At 41.1% G+C, this 19,119-nt stretch overlaps 6 protein-coding genes across 6 annotated transcripts; 2 read left to right on the plus strand and 4 right to left on the minus strand.

Annotated features, from left to right (window-relative positions):
* Nucleotides 1-687: 687 nt before the first annotated feature.
* PCOAH_00009720 (Uncharacterized protein) lies at nucleotides 688-3,147 on the minus strand (the record flags this gene model as incomplete). Its single annotated transcript, XM_020057781.1, has 2 exons — nucleotides 688-2,206; nucleotides 3,026-3,147. The coding sequence occupies 2 exons, from the start codon at nucleotides 3,145-3,147 to the stop codon at nucleotides 688-690; spliced, it is 1,641 nt and encodes a 546-aa protein (XP_019913020.1).
* A 3,914-nt stretch (nucleotides 3,148-7,061) lies between these two features.
* On the plus strand, nucleotides 7,062-8,423 carry PCOAH_00009730 (Uncharacterized protein; the record flags this gene model as incomplete). The annotated part of the gene is made up of 1 exon (XM_020057782.1): nucleotides 7,062-8,423. One exon carries the CDS (start codon nucleotides 7,062-7,064, stop codon nucleotides 8,421-8,423), a length of 1,362 nt encoding a protein of 453 aa, XP_019913114.1.
* Nucleotides 8,424-10,947: 2,524 nt separating this feature from the next.
* Nucleotides 10,948-11,376, minus strand: PCOAH_00009740 (Uncharacterized protein; the record flags this gene model as incomplete). The annotated part of the gene is made up of 1 exon (XM_020057783.1): nucleotides 10,948-11,376. One exon carries the CDS (start codon nucleotides 11,374-11,376, stop codon nucleotides 10,948-10,950), a length of 429 nt encoding a protein of 142 aa, XP_019913211.1.
* A 960-nt stretch (nucleotides 11,377-12,336) lies between these two features.
* On the plus strand, nucleotides 12,337-13,019 carry PCOAH_00009750 (Ribosome associated membrane protein; the record flags this gene model as incomplete). Its single annotated transcript, XM_020057784.1, has 3 exons — nucleotides 12,337-12,438; nucleotides 12,689-12,845; nucleotides 12,970-13,019. The coding sequence occupies 3 exons, from the start codon at nucleotides 12,337-12,339 to the stop codon at nucleotides 13,017-13,019; spliced, it is 309 nt and encodes a 102-aa protein (XP_019913314.1).
* A 730-nt stretch (nucleotides 13,020-13,749) lies between these two features.
* PCOAH_00009760 (Pseudouridine synthetase) lies at nucleotides 13,750-15,043 on the minus strand (the record flags this gene model as incomplete). The annotated part of the gene is made up of 2 exons (XM_020057785.1): nucleotides 13,750-14,231; nucleotides 14,530-15,043. 2 exons carry the CDS (start codon nucleotides 15,041-15,043, stop codon nucleotides 13,750-13,752), a joined length of 996 nt encoding a protein of 331 aa, XP_019913058.1.
* A 994-nt stretch (nucleotides 15,044-16,037) lies between these two features.
* Nucleotides 16,038-18,827, minus strand: PCOAH_00009770 (Replication factor C subunit 1; the record flags this gene model as incomplete). Its single annotated transcript, XM_020057786.1, has 1 exon — nucleotides 16,038-18,827. The coding sequence occupies one exon, from the start codon at nucleotides 18,825-18,827 to the stop codon at nucleotides 16,038-16,040; it is 2,790 nt and encodes a 929-aa protein (XP_019913152.1).
* Nucleotides 18,828-19,119: the final 292 nt, after the last annotated feature.

Consider the following 19,119-nt stretch of genomic DNA (forward strand, 5'->3'; position numbering starts at 1 on the left):
TAAAAATGAGGGAAGAATGAGCGGGGTCTGAATAGAGATTACTGTATAGCATATAATGATCTCTTCCTTCAGCAAATATACAGGGACTTGCAAGTGTTAGGATGAACTATCTGCGATAAAAGTATAAATATATAAAAGAAGAACATTACAAAATTCTAAAGTAACAAAGAATAACAAAGAAAAAGGAAAAAAAAAAAAAGAATTGAAAAAAAAATTGAAGTATAAAAAAAGGGAAGCAAAAAGGAAGAAGACTTAGCGATGGAGTGGCATCTTTGCGGATCAGCCTACGTTTGAAGTGCTGGAGGCACCAACACTGCCGTTATGACGAATGCGTAAGCGGAGGAAACGGACCAAAAGGGGTTGAAAAAAAAATTGCTAGCTCCTAAGTTTGGCACGCGTGTGCACATGGGTAATTATTTTTGCAGTTTTCCGTGGTCTGTTTGATCAGGGGGGCAACTGCCACAAATGGCGTCGGTTGGGGGGAAGAAACGTAAAAAATAAAAAATCGAAAAAAGGCAGAGGAAAAACAAAAAAAGTGGGGGCCACGAAACAAATGCGCACGCGGTGTGAAGCAAATTGAGGTTTCTCAAAATAAGCAATGTATAGAAGCGGCATGCAGCTGCTATGCTAGGTCATTATGCTGTGATGACGCTAAATATTGCTATGATGCTACACGCCCGTATGAGGCTACTTCTTCTTGGCCTGGGAGAGCAGGCTGTCCAAGCCGAAGGGGTCGGAGATGTCCTTGATAAATTTGACCGGCTCGGCGGTACTCTGTGTGGTCTCCATCTTTTGCAGCGTCTTCTTCACCCGTTCGTTGGAAAATTTGTAAATATTATTGCTCTGTTTGGAGTTAAACAAAGAAGTATCGTAAATCTGGTACAGGTCATCATCATTTGCAGAGAGTTGATTTTTTCCATCGTCATTTTGGTTGTTTATGTTGAAAAGGCTAACATCGTGTATGTTGCTGTTTTTACTGACATTGACTTTGTTAAGAGCAAGTTGCTCTTCAATAAGTCTATTTTCATAATTTTTCATTTTTTTAAGATTTTTTTCGATGCGATAATCTCTTTCTATTTCTCTTTTTCTTTCGTTGATAATGGAGCTGCTCTGCGTTTGTGCAAGTCCTTTTTCTTTTCTTGCTTGTATAGCTAGGTTTCGTAAAACGTTTTCCTTTTCTTCTTTTTCTTTTAATTTTTTTTGTTTAATAATACTGTTTCTCATTTTTATTTCTTCTCTAGCTTTTTTCTCCGCCACGTAGAGGTACTCACTTAGGTGTGCAAAATTTTCATTAACCTCTACTTGGTTTAATTTTTTATTATCACTTTGGATACGTTTATCTAAGGGAATATTGTATCCTTTATTGTTTTTCCAGTTGGACACACAAGGAGGGATTTTCCAGTTTTCTTCCTCTTCTTTGTTTATCTTTCTGGTAGGGGATCTTAACAAAGGATAATCGGGAGAGTTCTTCACGTTGGGTAATTTCTTATGTTTAAATTTAGACACGTCTAAGGGGTCCACTGTTTTATGAACCACTTTGATAATTCTTTCATCTAAATTTGCATTAAGTTTATTTTGAGGAATGTATCGAAAAAATTTATCCTCCTTTTTACTTCCTAAATTACTCTTTGTCTTTTCATGTAACATTTGTTCAATGTTTTTTTTTGTGTTGTTTATGATTTCATTTTCTTCCTCTTCATTTGGTTTGCAGATGGCTAGTTCATTGAACTTTTCTTCTCTATCTTTTGGATCTGATAAGATTTTTTTTTTTCTTAATTTTTGGATATTTTCATTTGGCTCTATTGTTTCTATTTGTCTGTTGTATATGTGTATATCTTCATTTATTAGGTTGTCGTACTTTACGTTGTTATTTTCGTCTAGATATTTGAGCACTACGTTTCCTTTGGTACTTTTTCCCCCGCCAGCACCTTCTGGAAGGCCCAGGTTGTTTGGGTACTGGTTCACGTGGATCTCCGGGTAGGCTCCTCCTCCCTGGAAGTCCTCGTTACAGGTGATTCGCAGGTATTTCCTCTTCAGATATTCGTAGCACTGATTCTTCCCATCAGGTCTACCTCCATGGCTCCTCTTCCCGTCATTTCTACTTACGTCGTCTCCATTTCCGTCGTTTCTAGTTTCACCGTTTCTACTTCCATCGTCTTCCCCATCGGCGTACTCATAGGGCCTCCTCTTCGGCTTGGGCAAATTCCTGAAAAAGAAGAAAAATAGGATGGGAAGATTATGCAGTAGATCATCTGGCACGCTTGTGGGTTGAGTACTCATCGGGTGGGGTCTGGTGGACTCGTTATTTCTATTATGTATCTGCCCAGGCGCACACTCCCACTTGTCCTCCATTTTTACCTCAAAAAATCGGTCATTTGTCAGCGTCTCTGGGGGAAGCTATTCGGCTAGTGCCTCTTCTTGAAGAAAAATTGGCTTAATTCCCCATCTAGCGTTAACTACTTCGGGCTGAACTTTAGCGTGGTGGGCGTTGGCATCCCAGTTGCTGTTACTTCTTATCAGCAGGTGTTGCCTAGCTCTTTTTTGCCACGTTTCAGTTTTTTTAACATGGCGCTGCTTCTCTCTTTGGGATATGAGCGTTCGTGCAGGCGAGCATTCAAGATGCAGTACGAGGGAAAAGAAATTTTTTTTTTTTTTTTAACCCGCCTTTTATTTGAGGAGGAATGGCGGTCAAATTGGTGATGGTCAAAAGGAGCTAATAAAGGTGAAGCGCGCCGCGAGTAATTACTTTAGGCGTTAACGTTGCGCGTTAATTTTACGCTTAGGGAGGCGTAGATGATGTTTATATGTGATATGTGACAAGGCAGGGCTGAGCTGACCAACCGCGGGGGCATCGCTTCTTCGCCTCTGTTTTAGGAAAATCTCCGCGGAAACGCAGACTATCAGAAACGCACGTCCCTTCAGTGATTGTTAAATGACGCGAGATATTTTTTACAGCCCGTTGGAATTTGCGGCGCAGGGGATGGAGTTTTTTTTTTTTTTTTTTTTTTTTTCCTTCCATCTTTACCTGTTCAGTTTTGCGTTCGATGTTTGTTGGAACTGGTCAAATCCCTCTCGTTTTTTTTTTATAACTTTGTGAATCGCAACTTTCATTTTACATTTCTTCCTGTGATTCATTTTATGTTTCATTTTTTTCTTTTTTTTTTGGCAGCTGAGCAGGCTTAACCCGTTAACTCACTGCGGTTATTCCCCCTACGGGGAAGGACAAACTGCCTTTTTTGGGGAGGGGGGGACCCCTCGTGCTCCCGTTCTTGCTTAACAGGTAGACGTAACGCAGGGGAGTGGTCATTCCCCTTTTGAGCAATGCATGTTAAAATACGTTACTATGTATATGTGGGCGTGCCCTGGCGCTAGTTGGTGAATAGGCATATGTGTATGTAGCACCCGTTTAGTTCGCATGTACGAAAATTAACGAAAAAAATGGGGGAAAAAATTATTTTGGATTAAAAAACATATGAGGAAGACATATTTGCATATGATGGGATGAACAGGGAAACAAAAAAAAAAAAAAAAAAAAAAAAATTGAAGGCATTTCTACCCCCCCTTGCAGAAGTGCCACCTGGATAACATTGTACCATGTGTACAGTTCCTACGAGGTATATTACGGGGGGAGTGCCGACATAATGTGGTGAAATATGTTTGCGTTGCGTAAGCATGAAGAGGTGGACATATCTACGTATGTGCGTGTACGTTGGGGGTATGGTGCCCACTCTGAGTTATAATTACTTTGTCTTCTTGTTGTAATGATAGCTGCTCTGTACAAACCTCTGACTGCTCCGGTTGCCATTTTTTTTTTTTTTTTTTTTTTTGTACTCTCCCTTTTTTCCTGCCCCTTCCCCGGTGCGAATGAATTTACGAGTAGTCTGAATTAGGTTATTTCTCGGGGTGCCCAAAGTGTTGACCCTTTCTCCTGTCCCAAGGAGGTGGGGGGAGGGGGTAACCGTCCCCCCACACACATACATGGAAAGGCAAAGGTACACAATTAGGACGATCGAAAAATCTCAAAAATCGAACTCAATTGCGTATACTTGCTTATTAGCTTTTTCAAAATCGTACACTGGTTTGCCCCCTTCCCCCTCCAAGGGAAAGAGAAAGGGACAGACCAAAAATGTATGATTGGCATTTCTGGTAGCTAATTAATATTTTTTCAATATTTTTTTCTCAAAATGAGTTTAAAGAAGAATTCGCGAGGAATGGAACAAAAGGGAAAATAACCATACCATGTGGCGACAAATTTTTAGACAAACTTTGTAACCACATGTTTCGTTCTTTTTCCTTTTGTGTCTTCTTTATTGGCAGCATCTCAGACCTTCCTTCCTGTTATGAAAAAATTACACAACACGGAGATACGCGGAATGAAAAGAAGAAAAAAAAAAAAAAAAAAAAGTACGGAAACTTTTTACATTTCTTTCCTTTTCCTTTTTTTTTTTTTCTTTTCCTTTCTTTCCACCCCATTTTGTGTATGTATATTTGCAGGATATTTTGAGCTTAAACTCATTCGGCACATGCGGGGCGAAGTGTAGAGGCGGGAAAAATGGAAAGAGGCGTCCCTGGCAGTGGGGATATTTTACGCAACAGGACTATTCTCCGATGGGCCTTGCATCTTATAAATATTTACAATCACATTGTCTTTTCCATTTTGGCTAATTTTTCTTCAACTGTGATGCACGAATCTTTTTTTTTTTTCTTTTTTATCAACTCAAATTTTCCTATGCGACTTTTTCGAACAGGGGCTTCTTATCTGTCTGCTCCCGCCTACACGGCAGCGTTAAATCTCCAACGGGGCACACTGTTTCGAGGGGGTGAAAAAAAGGAAAAAATGTAAAAATATGCGCACATGTAGGTACTTTGCACCCTCGGATGTTCCAAATGTATCAATGGCACACACACGGATGTGCCGCCGACAGCTCGCAAAACGACGGTGCTCTTTTCTCTGTGATATATATGGATTGACATTTCTAAAATTAAAAATTTAAAAAGCCACCGTATATACATTTGTTATATGAACAACTTTGAAGTTAATATTTTTGGACATATTTTTTAAAAAAAATATTCACAATAATAACTCTTCGAATCGTTCAATGTTTTTTCTTTTTCAAAAAGGTGTAATTTGGTTTAGTAAATAGGCGGCGCACACATGCGTTGTGTTTTTATAGAGGGGTTCCCCCTTGAGGGGGGAAGGAATTTTTTTTTATGTTGCTTTGTGCAAAGCAGTGGGGGATGAATCTTTCATAGGTACGGGCAGGGAAAATGTCCCCCTTCGGATCTCCAGCCCCCGCACCAGTGTATCCCTCATAAGGAGGGCACAAAAAAAATGTAACTCCTTCTTTTGTAAGCAAAAGGTATCAGATCTTCTTAGAGGATTGAACAATCATTTGATTATGAAATCAAAATCTTTCAACAAAGTATTCTCATCATTTATATTTATGCAGAAGGATCACGAGTGGTGTGCGGGGGTGGATTCGTTTGTTTCCCCCTCACGAGGAACTTTTTCTTAGCGCTTTCTCACTTTCTCACTATTTCTTTACCTTACGTGTGGCACTCCCGCTTAATTGTTCATCGCGACATCTTTGCCATTTTTGTTACTCAAATAATCATCTGCTCCCAGCGCAACTTACGGAACAAGCGAGTATGCAAAAGGGCCAATAAAAAACGAACGTACAAGCGTTCACAAAAAAAAACTCGCAAATGCGGAACAAATCGTTCGTCAAAAGAATTGTTCCATGTTTAAAAACTGTTTTTTTAAAAAAAAAAATTACGTAAACGGAAAAAATAATTATAAAAAATCATAAAGTATGGTAAAGAATTAAAAAAAAACGAAACAGAAACGAAACCCATTTTAAAATAAACAAAAAAAAAAAAAAAAAAAAAAGCTAAAAAAACCTCCCTTTTTATGTGGCTTTTTTTTCATACATATTGCTACGCGGCTGAGGGGCTCCGAAAAAAAAAAAAAAAAACTACCACTAAGAGAACCCCCTTACGCTCCAACCTCTCGTATGTTCAATCGGCCTTCCCCCACACCCCAAAAAGTGAAAGCTGGACGAAATGCTCATTTTAGGAGGTCATTCGGGATAGGTGCATATTGGGGGCATCAAATTTACTTCTCTTCCATCATGTTAAAGTTTTGTCAAGTATGTTTGGTGGAACAGTCTGTTGGTAGGTCGCTTTACCCGTATGACGCTAAGCTGTGTTTGCGGCGTTGCACCACACAACCAGGGGGAGTAACGCTGCAAAGGGATTTGACCTGCATTCGTAGTGTAATTACACCCTGCTTATGTCTCCCCCCAAAAGTGGCATCCTTCCTTGTATGCATTTTTCCCTGCAGTGGTGTGGAGTAGTTTTCTCATCGGTTAATTGGAACTGCAGAAGGGGCATTTCTTCCAAGCGGGTTGCACTTCGCAAAGTATGCAGCTAGCCAAAATGTAGCCAATTTTTTTTTTTTTTTTTTTGTAGCTAGCTATTTTAAAAGGTGCGAATAAAAAATGTGTAAACCGTTTTGACATTAATCTGAAGGGGTGTACCTACAGGTGAGCGCGCATGTAGGTACGTACACATGGGGATACGCAAAATGAGGGCACATTTTCGGTTGAGAGGAAAAGGCCTCTTAAACATGGCGAAGGACACTTTATCATAATATTTTCGAATGTCGTAAAAATTATGTGGCATTTTTTGTCAAATAGGCTCAATACGTTATATTCTTTTTGTACTTTCTTTTATTTTATTTTTGTCTTTCCTGGTGCGTTAAGTACACCATTCTGCATGATATTGTCCCACAATTGTTATCTCCTTCGGATGAACACTGCGCTGTAAAGAAATAGCGAAAGGTGTGTCCGATTTAGTTGTGAATAACTTTAGTTTGTTTCATTACGTGCAATCGAATAGTTTGTATGCTGCGCACAGGTTGCAAAAATAGATTCGATCTCGCAACAAGGTACACGTATACGTGTGCATGATCGCGTATGTATAAGCATACGTACGCGTGGGCATAAACACAACTGCAAGAGAGGCACACCACCCCTTAGGCGTACCGCACAGCACTCCAAATGGACGGGAAAAAGTACGACATCCTGCTGCTTGGCAGCACGGGCTACACCGGGCAAATGGTATTGGAATATTTTTTGAAAACCTACCAAGGGAGGATCTCCAGTGGGGAGGTAAAACTTCTCTGCGGAGTCAGAAATGCAGAAAAGTTTAACGACTTTTTGTTAAGAATGAAAGAAAAGGAAGGTGTCACGTGTAGTGAAAAGATTGACACAAAACAATGCGATGTGGGTAACTACGATTCGATTTTAAATTGTTGCCGTATGTGCAAAGTGGTCATCAGCACAGTAGGTCCCTATGCGACGTACGGGTATAATATTGTTAAGGCGTGTGTGGAAGGGAATTGCCACTACGTAGACGTGTGTGGTGAGCATACGTTCATGTTGAACATATACAAGGAGTTCAACGAAATTGCCAAGAAGAAGAATCTAAAAATTATTCACAGCGCATCGTTCATTTCAGCCATTAGCGATTTGGGGACATTTATAATTCAAGAGGAGTTTTTAAAAAAGTACAAACAGCCATGTCCATATATTCGGATAAGACTCTCCGCGGAAGGCAGTGAGTTCAGAACGATCGGGAAAACCACCATAAAAGGTTTTTTGCAATTCAAGAAAGACGTTCAAAATGGCTACAATGAGCATTACTTGTGTGACAGCAAATATGACAAAGTGGTGAATGATGAGGCAAGTTCCTATTTACTAAAAAAGCAAAAAAAAGAAAAATCATTTTTCGATTATGAGGAAGAATTTGGATACTGCTTTGGGACAAATTATTCCCCAGCAGAAGAAGGCTACGTTTTATGGTCAAATTATTTGCTTAATTATAAATATGGGAAAAACCTGATTGTCAGCTATCAGCAGTATGACGCGCATTTGACAACCCCCATGTACATTTTGGGGAAAATGTTATCTACTGTGAAGAAGATGTTTAATAGCGTAGTGGCGTTTGCGCTGAGCCCGTTTGGCTTGAATAACTATTTGGCAGAGAAATACGTGGATTGGCTACACACGGCGAAGACGGCGACCGAGTTGAGGAAGGCCTTTTGGTCATGCACGGTGGTTGGGCAATCCTACGTGGGGGGAAGCAATTCTTCGGAGGACACGAAAGGGAAAAAAGGCCCTGCGGAGAGTGCCCACCCGAAGAGCGGCAACCAGGAGCAGAAGATTTTCCTCCACTTGAGCGGAAAGAATGAAGACCCTGGATATCTCCTCAGCGCGAAAATTATTTCAGAGTCCGGGCTCTCGTTATTGGAGTCTACCTTACCTGACACCTTTGGAGTTCTTTCCGTGTCGGTTGGCCTAGGACAAGTCGTGGTGGAGCGGCTTCGAAAGGCCTCGGTCGGTATGCGTATTGAGGTGTAAACAGAGGTGACTTGATAATACCATCTGTACACATTGAGCGCAGCAGTATAGCCAAGGCGTGGTCACCATCCCACCCATGTGTAATCATGGGTCACACAATTTGTACGTCCCTACCGTTTGCTTAACCTTCATTTTGCTTCGCCCTTTTTTAAGCAAATCAAAATGTTTTTTTTTTTTTGTAAAAATGTGGCAAAATGTGAGTTGTTCGTTGGGCGCAAAATGAAGTGCCTTTTTTTTTTTTTTTTTTTTTTTCTTCCCTAAAAATGGTACATAAATAGTGTTGTTTTTGCCGAGAAATCCGCCGTTTGAATTTGTTTGTTTTTATGGCGAGCCATTTTGCCGCATACAGGATTGGCCAATAGAATAGTCCAATTGCAAAATGGCAATCCAGAAACCACCCCACCTCTCCTTTTCATTTGTTCCCTTTCATTTTATTAATTAAAAAATGTTGTTGAAAATGTTTAACCGGGATGTTAAAATGGGGGGAAAAAAAAAAAAAAAATGTGCGCCCCTTGTGTTGTTATCCTGTCAGGTATGCCTCACCACGGAGTCGAATGGCATCGGTGGGTTGGTGGAAGCGCTTTAAGCACAGGCGTGAAAAATCTGTCACTTATTTGTCAAGCTGTATACTTCGTGTAAAATTTTTTTTTTTTTTGAAAAAAATGGGAAATCCCAATAGTAAAAGCATGCCGCACTGATCCGTACAAAGCTCTCCACCGATCACTCGGGATAATGCAAAATTGCTAATGGGTATGCACTCCTGCTGGGGAATTTTTCAAAAAAAACGGCACTCCCCCCCCGTTTTGTAGGTGGCGGAACGGAATACGCAGAAAGTTGGGAAGCGGCGAAACGAAACCATAAGCAGGAATCCGTTATCCACATTGCGATGAAAAAAACGGCGCAAAAAAAAAAAAAATCCCCAAATAGAGGAAAAGGAAACCCCCGTTTGGCTTCCCCCTATTATATTTTTTTATTCTTTTTTTATTATTTATAATTTTTTTTTTTCTCTATTCAAACTGTAAGCGAAATAAAAAAAAAATTAAACTTCAACTTTGCGTAACTTTCCACATTTGTTAAAAAACGCAATACGTAAATCTTGACCATTACAGTGAAGATTACATTTTTGCAAGTGAAGCAACTGTTACTATTTACCTCACGGAAGAATAGAAGTTGACTCCAAGAGGAGATACACGATTTAAGATAAGAGAAGCGTCAATTGAAAGAAAAAATGGGTAAGCATACATTTTATTTTTATCAGGGGAAATGTAGCCTTTTTGAGTACCAACGGCTGCGCACAGAATGCATTGCGGTGATATACCAATGTGGGATAAACACGTACCCGCAAAGGAAAGATGCTTGTATGTCCGTAGCGCAGCGTTATGTTTAGTTAAGTTGAGTTATGTTAAGTAGCGTTAAGCTAAGGAGCGCTAAGCAGTTTCGTACTTCGAGGGGGTCATATTCTGCCATGTGTGGGGAAGGAGACCTCCATGACGATTTAACCCCCCCTGTATATGCTTGTGTTGCCCTGCTTAGTGACCCCGTCTGTGGTTTAACCAGATGGGGTGAACTAAAAGAAGAAGTGGGATTAACGATTGACCATTTTTTCATCCCCCATACGTCAAATGTGCGCACGTTTGTACCGCCTCTGCAATGCTTCTTTTTTCCATTTTGTTGGATGATCGTATCGTTGCTTCGATTTTATGAAGTGTCGTTTTTTACAAAGTTGGCGCAACGGGATATACCTGTTCGTCCCCACGCATTCGTTGCACACCGCTTGCCGATAATTCTACTCATCTCCACCTGATTGTTAATCCCTCCCCCCCGTAGGAAAGGTACACGGATCATTAGCTCGTGCGGGAAAGGTCAAAAACCAAACGCCCAAGGTTCCCAAGGTGTCCAAGAGGAAAAAGTTGACTGGAAGAGCAAAGAAGAGACAACTATATAACAGAAGATTTTCTGATGGAACGGGAAGAAAGAAGGGACCCAATTCGAAATTGTAAACATGTCTAGCAGTGCGTGTGATGGACGCTAGTCGTGTTTGAAAAACGTTGTACGGTTATTGCCGTTTTATTACCATTAAGGAAATGTTTTTTCTTTTTTTTTCTTTTTCCCCAATGAACGTGAAATGTTGAGCTATAATTGGAGGATAGCTTTTCCGCAGTGGATATATAATCCATTTGGGGAAAACGTTATCCCTTTATTTTTATTTTATTTTTCATTTTTTTAACACATTTATGCATTTCCCGAGAGGAAGCAGTTCGGAGTGGGCGTCCAAGGAGACGTCCTAATGGATACCCGAACAGAGAAACGAACTGAGGAATGATACTTTAACAGGATTTTTACGAAACGTTACGTTGTATCAACCCGGACGTGAGAAAAAAACGAATGGGTTACCATTTAGCCGTTAAGCCGTGGTGACACATACTTTGGATAAACAGAAAGGGGGAGAATGTTACAAATGGTGTAGCTTAATATGTATGCAGCGATTGCTGCCGATTTGTCTGTTCGCGGAAAGGGGGATTCCTCAGTTTTCTAATTTTTTTCTTTTCTTTTCCATTTCGAGCAAATTGTTGCGCTCGCGCTCCTTGGCTTGGTCCACTTCACTGGTGCTGCCCGTTTCGTTCGCCTTGTTGTAAAAGTGCAAGGCCAGGACGGCGGCAAGGAGAATGTAAAAATTGACCGAAAAGAAGGTGATGTTTTTTTCAAAGGCTAGAAAGCTCCACAGGTCGCCATTTTTCTCGTTTGTTTTGTTTTCCGAGTTTTGTTTCGTTTGGTGAGTTGCCTCTCTTTTGGGTGCTACTCCTTCGTCGTTGTCATTTCTGCGTGCGGAGTAGAAGCAGCGGCTATGCAACGAGCCGCCAATAAAATAAGTGGACTTGAAGTGGGTAGCTTTGTTTAAAAAAATGGTTGTTCCGGGGAGCTTTACTTTGGGCATGCGGCTGATGATGATCATGTTTCTGTGTTGCGGTGCGGGGGGCTAAAAGTTGAAAAACGGGGCAAAGCGGATCTGCGTGTTTTTGCCTTTGCGTGCTTTCGTTTTTACAATTTGTGTGAAGCGGTTCTTACCACTTGGGCGCTTCTCCGTACGTATGTGCCTTTTAACTACAGCGAACGGACCAAGTGCACATAGGTTCAAGGGATGACCCAAAATTGCATGCACATCTTGGGGAGGACAATAACCCACTTGTGTGTATTCCTGGGTGGTAGTAGTGTACGTACTCGGTGAGGGGCTTCCAACGGGAGGGTACTAACTTGTGGAAGAAAAAAAAAAAAAAAAAAAAAAAAAAAGAAAAAATCCACAACAGGCACTTTACATTTTCTTATTAAATGATAACTTAAGGGGGGCTAATAAAAAAAAAAGAAATGCGTCATATGAACAAATGGGTACTCTTACATTTTAAAAGAAACAGGGAGGTGGGTCAGCAAGGTTGCGCGTATACATGTAGCTGTATGTATGTAGTTGTTTAGCTGCGCGCATGTAATAGGTTAACTGACGGGGTAGGAGCTTCCTTTTGGTGCGCAAAACAGAAATGTGCGAAAGAGCAAAAAAAAAAAAAAAAAAAAAAAAAAGGGGGGCAATAAAATGAGCTAACGGATGCGGCGTCAAACGTAACGCAGCAAGGTGCGAACGTGACCAAAGTTGTACACTTGAGTTTTTACTCAACAGGTGGTTGCTTTGCGTTGTTATAATTATTTATGCAATGTATGCGATCTTTTTTTTTTTTTTTTTTTTTTTTTATCAACAGTACGTACGAGTAAAAATTACCCATCGCTTGTTCGTGAGTAAGCAAGTATACATTTGTACTTTTGCGCGTTTGTGCATTTTTATTTTTGTACGCGCTTATACATTTGCATTTTTGTGCACGTGACCCTTTTGAGCATATGGCCATATTAAACCCCTGCCTACCCTCATATGGATAACCTCCAAGACATCGTGAAAAATCTTAAGGAGAAACCCCTTTACAAATCGTTCAAAAAGGTCCATAAGAAGTACAAGTCACGTTTTTTAGGCAAGGTATGGGGAGAAAGCAACGGGGGGAGCCAAAAAGGAGGGAGTGAATAAAAAGGAAAAATAGAAAAATGGACGAAGAAAAAAATATAAATAATGCTGACCCACCGATACCCCCCCCCCCCCTATTCTTTGCATATTTGGCTTAACCGCAGCGGGGAATGTCACACCCTGCATACGTCCTGGCAGTGAATGCTACACGCGTATGTTACATTTGTATGTCTACCCATTTTGTGTACTTCCTTCCCACCCTCAGATGGCGAGTAACAGAAAAATAAGCCAAAAGGTTGAGGCCTTTGATAACAACATAACGCAGCGAGGCAACGTGCCGCCCTCCTTGGTCAAGAAGGGAAAGAAACATCCTGTGGGACCCATACTTCTCGTAATTTTCATTTTTGTCGTTATTGGATCGGGTAAGACGTGCTGGAAGATTCATCTGTGAGAGTTACACGCATAAGTGAAGATACACTTGTCTGCACAACATCATTTTTTTTTTTTTTTTTTTTTTTTTTTTCCATTCCGCATACCCACACGCAGTTTTTATCCAAATGTTGAGTATGATACAGAAGTCGAAAACGTTTGACTGAAGTCAGCTGGATTTTTTTTTTTTTTTTTTTTTTTTTTAACGTCGGTACTCTTCTCATTTTTGTGAAATAAAGGAGGAGCATCAGCAGGATGATGATGATGACCCGTCTTAGGGTAGAAGTAGCATTCTATTTTTCCGTGCTTCTTGGGGGTATTTTTTAGGACCCCAGAATAGGGGAGAGAAGGAAAAAAAAAAAGGTAACTGAGAAGGAGAAAAGGTGTACGTGTAAACGTACCCCGTGCGGATTTTTCCTTCTTCTTCCTTTTCTTCTTTCTTTCTTTTTTTCCCACCTGCGCATCAACTTTTAAAACAATTGTATACGTCCCACCCTCGCTTTGTAATTATTTTTTTTATTTTGTTAACCAGTTCAATAGAACGTCTTTCAACCCTCCCAGATGAAGTGCTGCTTCCCCGGCTGCCAGTTGTGAATAATTTTGTGTCAATTCGACCGACCCCTGCTGGTATAACGTTGCTACTTGATGATGCTTCGTTGGGGCGTTTTAAAATCGGCTGCACTGGTTGTGGGCATGTTTGTGTAGCGCGTAGGGGAATTTTTACCAATTAGCGTGTGACTGTGTGGGTGAAGTGCGGGAAGGATGAGGAAATGAATGGGCTTCCATAACGTCTTCGTTGAGTCTGCGTTCACTTTCGTTGCCCTTTTTGTCTTCATCTTCCTGAAGTTACGCACGCTTTTTTCCTTTTTTCCTTTTTTATTTTTCCGCCCCCACTTGCTAGAAGCGGCGTGTCTTCAAATCGGAGACCTCCCGATCGGTCAGTTCGCGATACTGCTTGGGGAAAAATATATCCTTGAGGGTAATATTTTCGAAGGCAGTTCGTTTTATCTTAATGACCGGCTGGTTTATTTGCTCAAACATTTTTCTAATTTGTCTGTTTCGTCCCTCGCGTACGCTAATGTTTAGAACGGTTACCTTTTTAACTTGATCTTTTATTTTTATGGTTTCTTGCCTTAATATTTCAATAAATGCTGGTTGTGTTTTTTTTTTTTGCATTATTTTTTGCTTTTCTTTTGCTGTATCTTCGTCTTGTAGATATACACCTGTGGCTAGCTGTTTGAGGACTTTCATTTGTGCCGGTCCTTCGATGTGCACTCTGTATGTTCTTATTCGTTGGTATTTTGGGTGCGTGAGTTTGTTGACCCAAGCGTATTCATTCGTGAGGAGGAGCACGCCGGAGGTGTTTCGGTCGAGTCGGCCTGCGAGATGGGGGAAGGCGTACACACATGCATAAACCAAATGGAGTAAAGAACTTACGGGTTATTTTTGCTCAAATATCATTAACCCAGTAAGGGTTAACAATTTTTTCTTTTTTTTCCTTCCCCCAAGTAGATCATTTTATGTAACCCATCCAAAAAAGTAACACCACAAGGAGGATGTTCTTTACTCGGTAGTGGGTATAGTTGCACCGTAGGGGAGGCAGACATCTCTCTACTACAATGGCACAAGAGCAGAAAAGAAAAAAAGTTCAAATCTATAGGTTTGGGAAGAACGTACCTACGGAAACTAGTCGGTAGTTGTCCATTATGTCCTGTGGGAAGAGGGAATATATGGAAGCCCTATCCTTCTCGTCATTAGATGTACATAGGAGTCCCTTTGGCTTATGAAGAACAAACCACTTGTACAAATTGTTCTCATTTCCATTAATCATTTTTTGCGTTCGGAGTATGTTGACCGTTTTTCCGAGAATTTTTATTTTATCTTTTGTTACATCGATATGTGTTCCGGGATTTTTAACAACTTTGTTATTTAGCTTTACATTTCCATCTTTGATAAATTCGTCCGATTTCCTTCGGGATATTTTTTTCTCCATGGAAATGATCTTGTTCAGTCTTACGATGGGTACCTTTCTTGGGGTTATGCTGCTGCGCGTTGGGGTTACGTCGAAGCTGCTGACATGGCTGAAAAGTGGTACAAGTGTTAGTAGTATTAGTAGTGGTAGAAACGGTAGGATCAGAATGGACGCGAAAAATCTGCCGAACCAAACGTGGGAACGGCGGGAAATATTCATCTATTTTTTTTTCTTCTTTTGAGGGAGGGGGGGAAACGTGGCTGTGTGTAATTCGGTTTTGGGAGGAGAAGAGCCTATTATAGCTACTTCGTGGAGGGTACATTCTCCCGAATAGGCATCTTCGTTGTGCTGCTCGCTTAAAAAGGGGAAAACTTGGCTAAAGGTGCAAACGTGGTGCCCCTATTGTGTGAAGAGTCGTCCCCTCTGTTAAGGTAAAAGGGAAACTACGCAGGGGCGGGTGCGCGTTGAACAAAAAAAAAAAAAATCCTAAACAAATCGTAAAAAAATGGCAAAAAAATCGCCCATTTGTTATTTCATTTTCTTGGCACACCACGCCTTTAAGTTACGACGTTGGAGGGGGTGCCATCGTGAACGCTTCCTTTGATTTGCACATGGCCTTTTTTAATTCAACGCGAGGGTGCATGTTCGGCATTTTTTTCGCCACAACCGAGGCGAGCAAATCGGACAAGGAGCAGCGCGTGCACCCGTCTGGGGGAATGCCTAGGTGCGTTCCGCGGCAAGGGTGGATAAAGCAGGTTGATGTGCCTGCCTACCTACACACGTGCTTAAATGCACACAGGCCGCGTGCCCAGTTTGAATACTATTCATTTAAAAAGTTGTGGAAAAAAAAAAAAAAAAAAAAGTGCCAATCATTTAAGAACTGGGCATTTTTCTCCCCATTTGGGGGGAGCGAAAATGACGATGAAGCCACGTTATGCGGTTATAAATACATTATATACATGTTACTACATGAAGTTTATGGTGGAGGTACCTCCATACTCTGCAATAGATGAAAGAGGAATATGCGTTGGTGGCCGCCTTCTTTGAGATGAGCAGCCAGTTCCAATTGACATTAGTGTGACAGAAAATGCAGTTGCGGGTGAGCGGCGCGGAAGGGTGGCCAGAAGGAGACATGTCCCTAAATCGCCACACAGTGTCGCTTCACATTGCATAGAATGACTTCCTGTTGATTCGTCCTGTTCACGAGCAAATGTCACCGTTTCGTTGCCTTGGATCGAGGGGTGGCCTTCCCCTTGGCGGCAGTCTTCTTGTCGACCTTACTCTTGACCAGTACATCATCGTCCTTCTCCTCCTTGGATTCACTAAGTTCGTCCATGTCTTCATCGGATTCGTATTCATTCAATTTGAAGGAAGTTTTCTTCTCAGTTGACTTGAGCCCCTTACGCATCATGTTAGGATCATTTTTGATAACGTGCGAAGCGTTATACTGCCTAGTGAAGGATGCCTTAACTTTTGACTCCAATTTATCATACAAATTTTCCTGTGTGGGTAATCTCAAGCAGGGGATATTTTCCGTGATCATTTCTTTGGTGACGTTATATTCTTCCATGAGTTGGATGGCCTTAGGTATGTTATTACTTTGGAGTGGAGAAATGATCTGTGCATATATATAATTTAAGAATCCAGAGGTAACCATATGTTTTGGACAGACATTTAGCTTGTAGGACATGTTAAAGCACACCTCGTTTAGTAGCCTTTTATTTTTGTTGAAGGAGGAAATCCTTCCTAAGGCGGAGGGGAAGTTAATTCTGCCAGACATATATGCCTTTAACATTTTAATTCGCATGACGGGACACACGCAACATAAAATGGAAAAGTGGGGAAGGAGAGAAAAGTCCATGGTCGTTTTCATGTTATATTTAATCTTTTCCGCCAGGGCTAAATCGTAGGATATTTGCGAGTAGGCAATCCATTTATTTATCGAGTTAGCAGACTTGTCATTGTCATTAAATACATTGGTATAATTTTCACTTATAAAAAATGGGATCAATTCATAGTCCACAAAAAAGAGGTCCATGATTTCTCGTATTTTCAACTTGGATGACTCATGGAAGTTTAAGAGTTTGAGTGTTATTTCAAATGGGTTGGCTAGCGATTGTATGTTTTTATTAGAATTGTTTAACTCTTTTTTTAGGTCCAAGAATTGTATTCGCTTGTACGTTTTGGAGAGTAGCTGGAGCGCGTTTAGCATTTGTCTCATGTCTCCATTTGTGCTTTCCCATAGGAGTTCCAATGCGTTGGGCTCCATCATAATATCCTCTTTTTTGCATATTTCCAATAACCTATTGACGACGCTATTTTTGTTTGGAGTTGTAAATTTTAAGTCGTAGCATTTGTTGGCTAATGTTCTCATTTTGCTATTCTGCCTGTCATTGCAAATGCAGATAATTGGGCATTTTGTTTTTTCGATAAGCTTCAATATGGCTGTACTGCCTCCCCTGTCTCCACTAGACATGCCATCCACTTCGTCCATAATTATGCAGGTTTTTGTTAATTTCCGACTTTTAATCGAAGCAATGGAGTACCCTCCCGTGGCCATTTCGCTGATTTTTTCTACTGCCGCTTTGTTTCTCTCATCGGACGCATTAAATTCGATAACATTATATCCTGAACTTTCGGCCACAATTTTTGCAGTCGTCGTTTTTCCAATCCCTGCGGAGCCACTCAAAAGTGCACACCTGGCATTTACATTTTCGAATACCCCCCTGAATGTTTTCGTTACTTGTTTTTTTAGCCCTTTTATGCATACATCATCCCAGCTAGCTAGCCAATTTTTTAACTTAAGCACATTCTGATTGTTCCCTACAAGTTCGTTTAGGCTTTTTGGTCTGTACTTCTCTACCCACAGTTGGTTCTGGATTTTGTTTTGAACCACCGGTGCACTGCAGTTGGGTGGGGTATCCTTCTCGCTGTGTGTGGCACGATTATAGCTTCCACTTGCGCTGTTCCCACTTTCACTTCCAACTTTCGTGAAGTCGCTTTGTTGCATCTTTTCGAATGCGTCCTGGTCGTCTTTCCCGTCAGCGGTGTCTCCCCCATTGGGCGTTTTGTCCTTCTCCTGTGGTAGCATTTGGAGGAGCTCCTCCTCGTTCAAAATTTTAATATTGGACTTGCTCATCTTCTGGATCTCGAACGCCTTCTGGTACTTCCTCCCCTCGTTGTACATTCGGCCGTCTTCCAGGTACTCCCCATGAATGAGATAATGCGTTTTTGACGACACAGCGGACATAACGCTTCCTCCATGCTCCTTTATTTTTGACGCTAACTCATCTCGAGAGAAATTTTTAAAAACTCCTGTTAACACAAACTTGAGGTTTTGAAAAGGGAGGTAGTCAAAATTGTTAGCTCCATCGTCGCTGTTGTTAATTCCACGGATGGTGGACATGGAGGTGAGGTTTTTCTTTTTTGTGGTATTATTCCCGCTGCTATTGTTAAGGTTGGTTTCTTCTTTGGTTTTTCCCTTCCCTGGAGAGGTGTGTTTTTTTTTATATTTCATTTCGTCTATCATGTTGGATAGGGCTTCTTCCCTTTGCCTCTTCAGCCCGCTGCTGGTATGAGAAGGTTCCTTTTTAAATTTTTTACTTTCCAGGTGGAGGGGACTTGTACTATTTTCTCCTGCATTGTCCTTCACATTGTGTCCGGTTTTCACTTGGTCTGCCTCTATTTGGTTCTCCATCCTTTTGGAACTTGACTTGAAGTAGGACGTTATGTCATGGTACGCGGATTTGCCTGACGACTTATTTTGCACTGACCTGTTGGACGTAGATCCTGCGTAGTAGGTATCCTCCTCATCCTTAATTTCGACAACGCCTTTGGATTTAGAAGCATTCGTCTCTTCCGTGTTAAACAAATCGTTGTCCTGATCATTATCGTCATCGTCGTCATCAAACAAACTGCTTGATACTTTTTTCAGTCGCCTTCTTTTCCTTCCCCTATCGCTGTCGCTATCATCATCGAAGAGCTTCCTCCCTTTGGAGCTCATTTTGGGTATCCCTTTGTTTGGGCAGTAAGCAAATGCGTTGTGTGTGTGGTTGAGCGGTTTGAAGATGTATCTCTTCTAAGGCAAGAACAACGTTCGGCAGGAGAAAATTCATTCAAAAATGGAAAAAAAAAAGGAAAGTTTTAAAGGAGTTTCCCCTTATAGCGTTCCTTTATCGTGATGAAAATTTTCCAAGGGGGGGAGAAAAAAAGGGGAGCATTCGCATTTGCGAGAGTGTAATTCTCCTCCGTTCGGAAAGAGTGCAAGGTGGAATGGTTAAGTGGAGTGGTTAATC

Source organism: Plasmodium coatneyi, chromosome 4 (genome assembly GCF_001680005.1).
Source record: "Plasmodium coatneyi strain Hackeri chromosome 4, complete sequence".
Taxonomy (NCBI): Eukaryota; Apicomplexa; class Aconoidasida; order Haemosporida; family Plasmodiidae; genus Plasmodium; species Plasmodium coatneyi.